Genomic DNA, 4,709 nt, shown 5'->3' on the forward strand with positions numbered 1-4,709 from the left:
CCCTCCCCTCACCAGTACCGCTCCTCTCTCTGTGGCTCCCACGTTTCTCGGCAGTACTCTATATTTTCCCCGGTACTCCATGCTACTCCCAATCTTTGCGGAGGCTGAGACAGCAGCAGGGAGGGAGCTTTGCCAGGTTCCTCTCCTGCCCTGCCAGAAGGAGGCCCTTGATCCTCCAACACCGCCTCTTCTGCTCTGGATGAGCTCCCAGCCTGGGGCTGCTTAATAAAAAGGGGCAGTCCTATTGTACAAATGTAAAGTTGGGGGGGCACCCCCGCAGCCCTTTCTCTGGGTACATCCTGAGGGTTCTTGCCCCTTTCCTAGGTCAGGGCCCTGCTCAGGAGGCCCTGCAGTCCTTGAGCCAGCGGCTTCGGGTGCAGGAGGAGGAGATGGAGCTGGTAAAGGCAGCCCTGGCTGAAGCCCTCCGCCTGCTGCGACTGCAGGCACCCTGCACCCCCTTGCTGGGCTCTGGAGCACCAGCTCCCACAGGGGACAGGTATGCATGTCGGCATACCCCCTTTTCCTCATTCCTGGGTCCTCTGGGACTTCAGGTTAATTCACTGTCTCTCCTGCAGTTCGACAGTTCCCCCAGGACTGCCACTCACGTGCAGTCCCACCTTGGTGAGCCGAGGCACCCAGACAGAGACAGAGGTGGAAATTGAGTCATCCCCTGGACCTCCTGGCCTGAGCAACGGGCCCCCAGCCCCTCAGCGGGGCAGTGAAGAGCCTAGTGGGACCCAGTCTGAAGGAGGGGGCAGCAGCAGTAGTGGCACGGGCTCCCCTGGCCCCCCGGGAATCCTCAGGCCTGTACAGCCCCCACAGCACATTGACACGTAGGTGTCTTGTGGCAGAGGCTGGGAGGGGTGAGGACTGGGGAGCAGGATTGGGAAGAATGACCTTCACCTGCTCACTCTGCCCCCATCAGGCCACGGAGAAATTCCTCCTCCTCGTCCCCCTCAGAACGGCCACGGCAGAAGCTCTCCAGGAAGGCAGCTTCCTCGGCCAACCTGTTATTGCGGTCAGGGAGCACAGAGAGGTGGGTGAGGCTCCCCCTCAATCCACCCCACCCCAGACTCAGTCTCTTGACTTTCCACACCCCTCGCCTCACTTCCCCGGGCAGGGTTGGGGGTGCTTCATAGTCCCATAGGAAGAAAGGAACAGCACTCCTGGGGTGCCTGCTGTATACCAGGCACTGTGCTAAACCCTCGACCTCCTTCATCTCAGTCAGTCCTCACATCCTTGGGGGTGTAGGTGGTCTCATGCTGTTCATTGCACAGGTGAGGAAGCAGGCTCAGAGAGGGTAAGTCATTTTCCGGGGGTCACACAACTAAAGTCAAGATTTGAACCCAAATCTTCCTGACTCCAGTTTCCCTGCTCTATCACACCTTCTGAGATCTGAAGAGGCTTTTCCAGAAGCTCTCATGGATGGCCGTCCTCAGAGCCCTCCCTCACCCTAGATCTACCAAGTACTGACCTGCTTACTTCTAGAGGGCAAGGGGATGTCCATGTGGTTGAACGTAGTTGTCTCAGTGTGTGTGTAGGCCTCTAGATACCTGAATGTTCATTCTAGCCCTGTCTTTGCCTCTACTTTATTCTCTGGAGGCAGTATCATACACCTTATTATCATCTAGTATCAGTGATGTCTGGAATTCATCTGTCACTTTCCTCTTGAAAGATACAGACTTTCTTGCTTACTTCCCATATCCCTGAAAGGCAGGCCTGGCGTACATTCTGGATTTTCTTTGGTCCCATTTTACAGATGGGGAAATGAAAATGTCGATAGCCAGAGGCCTGGTGGTCTGGAGGGAAGAAAGGGCTCTGGCACCCTGCACTGCCTCTTCCAAGCTTTGTGGCCTTGTGCCATTCGCTCAACTCCTTCAGCCTCCGTCTTCTCATCTCTTAAATGGAACTAAAAGTCCCCATCTACTCTAGGGCCCCAGTGCTCACGATGCAAACTACAAGCCTACAGAGGTGACTGTGGTCTCTGGAGTAAACTTTCTTGTGTCCTGCCCCTCCCTGCTCAGCTCTTGGGACCTGATCCTAATCCCTGTGCTTTTTCTCTCTTCCCAACAGCCGTGGGGGGAAAGACCCCCTCTCTAGTCCTGGGGGCCCTGGATCTCGGAGGAGCAATTACAATTTGGGTATGTACAGAGGGAAACACTTGGGTGATGGAGTAAGGGTTTAGGCTACAGCCCGAAGAGCTATGCTGGGGGACCTGTGTGGTAGGTGGAATTCTGCTCTGGCTTTCCTGGAAGGGGGTCTGCAGAGTGTTGGTTGACACTTCCCCTTTTCTCTATAGAGGGCATCTCAGTGAAGATGTTCCTTCGTGGCCGCCCCATTACCATGTACATACCATCTGGCATCCGTAGCCTTGAAGAGCTGCCCAGCGGCCCACCCCCGGAGACCCTCAGCCTTGACTGGGTGTATCCTGTCCCCAGTCCCATGGGAACCACCTTGGGATCTCTCTTTCCTTGACAGTTTCCTCCTGGGTCTAGGGGAGAGGGAGCCTTCTGAATCCTCTTCTGCCATGCTCCTGCCGATGGCACTGCCAGCTAGAAGCTCTGTCTTTCTCACCTCTTCCTCATCCTGCCCTTGATCTGACCCTTTCCTTGACCCTGATCCCCACCCCAGTTATGGGTATAGGGGTCGTGACTCCCGCTCTAATCTGTTTGTGCTGCGCTCTGGGGAGGTAGTCTACTTTATCGCCTGTGTGGTGGTGCTGTACCGGCCCGGAGGAGGCCCAGGGGGCCCTGGAGGTGGTGGCCAGAGACATTACCGGGGACACACAGACTGCGTTCGATGGTGAGGGGCCTGGGGATGGCTGGAAGAGGGTGAGGGGGCGTTGTGGAGGAGCAGGAGTGTTGCCGGCTGCTCTCCAAGCATGGAGAAGGTGTCTTGGGTGGTCTTGAGAGACCCCCTTTCCTAGAGTGTCTCCTTCCCCATGTAGCCTTGCTGTTCACCCTGATGGTGTTCGGGTAGCCTCAGGACAGACAGCTGGAGTGGATAAGGATGGAAAGGTAAGGCCAAAGTCACACAGCAGGCAGACATGATGCAACTGCAGCCCAGCTCTGCTTCACACCCCTGACCCCTTCTCCTCCACCAGCCCCTGCAACCTGTGGTTCACGTCTGGGACTCAGAGACACTGCAGAAGCAGCAGGAGATTGGACTGGGGGCCTTCGAGCGGGGTGTGGGGGCCCTGGCCTTTTCAGCTGTGGTGAGCTGGCCCCAAAGCCTCTAGACCCCTATTCTTGCCCGGGAACCCGACTCTAGCTCTTCACCAGGAAGCCTTGAAAGTTCCAGCTTCCTGAACCCCACCCAGCTGGTTCTCCAGAGAAAGGGACATGTGTCAACTTCTGCCCTCTCTACCTGTGATGGTACCCCTGCCTAATGACCACGAAGCCCCAGACCTCCAGGGCTCACCCAGTCCCTCCCATGTTTCCCCCATCTTCAGGATCAGGGCGCTTTTCTTTGTGTGGTGGATGATTCCAATGAGCACATGCTGTCAGTGTGGGACTGTAGCCGGGGAATGAAGCTGGCGGAGATCAAGGTGAGGAGTCCAGGTGGCTTGAAAGGGCTCTGAGATTGGGGTGTAGGAGTGGTGAAGTACAAAGAACTCCAGACTTACCCATACCTTACCAACTCCAGACATTCTTACCTGGGGGCGGAGCCCCTCAGATTCTGGGACCCCAGGCAGGAGTGGGGCCAAAGGTATGTGGCTAGGGGTGACATCTGGGAAGTCTGGTAGTCCAGAGGGTTTGTGGGAACAGAGGAGAGGGTTTCCCATTTATTTTTTTTGAGTTGGAGTCTCACTCTGTCGCCCATACTGGAGTGCTGTGGCCACTCCTGGCCACTGCAACATCGAGCCGCTGGATTCCGGCGATCCTTCCGCCTCAGCCTTCCAAGTAGCCGGAACTACAGACACGCGCTACCATGCCTGGCTGATTTTTGATTTATTGTAGAGATGAAGTCTCGCCAAGTTGCCCAGGCAGGTCTCGAACCCGCGGGCTCAGGCAATTCACTCACCTCAGCCTCCCAAGGCATGGGATTACAGACTGAGCCACCAAGCCCGGCGGGTTTCCCATCTTTTATTTTTTTATTTTGAGTCAGGTTTCACTCTGTCACCCAGGCTGGAGTGCAGTGGCACTATCAAGGCTCACCGCAACCTCACCTTTCTGGGCTCAGGGATTCCTTCTGCCTCAGTCTCCCTAATAGCTGGGACTACAGGCATGCACCAGCACGCCTGGCTAATTTTTAAATTTGTTTTTATTTTTTGTAGCAACAAGATCTTGTTAAGTTGCTTAGGCTGGTCCTGAACTCTTGGGCTGAAGCAATCCTCCCACCTCAACCTGGGGCAGACCTCCTAGCTTCTCTGATCCTTGGTGGTGGTATCTGTTTTGTGGAGACTATAAAAGTTCTGACTAGCCGGGCTCAGTGGCTCAGCCTGTAATCCCGTGCCTTTGGGAGGCCGAGGTGAGTGGATTGCTGAGACCTCATCTCTACAACAAATCAAAAAATTAGCCGGGCGTGGTAGCACATGCCTGTAATTTCGGCTATTTGGAAGGCTGAGGCGAGTGGATTGCTGAGACCTCATCTCTACAACAAATCAAAAAATTAGCCGGGCGTGGTAGCACATGCCTGTAATTTCGGCTATTTGGAAGGCTGAGGCAGAAGGATCGCTGGAGCCCAGCAGGTCGAGGCTGCGGTGGCCG

General features: G+C 55.6%; 1 protein-coding gene across 1 annotated transcript in view; it reads left to right on the top strand.

Annotated features, from left to right (window-relative positions):
• Positions 1–4,709, top strand: part of EML3 (echinoderm microtubule associated protein like 3) — a 10,690-nt gene that overhangs the window by 596 nt on the left and 5,385 nt on the right. Inside the window, exons 2-10 of the mRNA XM_021714700.1 lie at positions 325–496; positions 576–833; positions 926–1,036; positions 2,074–2,141; positions 2,300–2,423; positions 2,632–2,802; positions 2,948–3,017; positions 3,104–3,214; positions 3,452–3,547. Of these exons, the coding sequence (XP_021570375.1) occupies positions 325–496; positions 576–833; positions 926–1,036; positions 2,074–2,141; positions 2,300–2,423; positions 2,632–2,802; positions 2,948–3,017; positions 3,104–3,214; positions 3,452–3,547 (1,181 nt within the window). The remainder of the gene's footprint in view (positions 1–324; positions 497–575; positions 834–925; positions 1,037–2,073; positions 2,142–2,299; positions 2,424–2,631; positions 2,803–2,947; positions 3,018–3,103; positions 3,215–3,451; positions 3,548–4,709) is intronic.

This window comes from Carlito syrichta, unplaced genomic scaffold (assembly GCF_000164805.1).
Source record: "Carlito syrichta isolate Samal-C Ts95f unplaced genomic scaffold, Tarsius_syrichta-2.0.1 Scaffold305706, whole genome shotgun sequence".
NCBI classification, from domain to species: domain Eukaryota; kingdom Metazoa; phylum Chordata; class Mammalia; order Primates; family Tarsiidae; genus Carlito; species Carlito syrichta.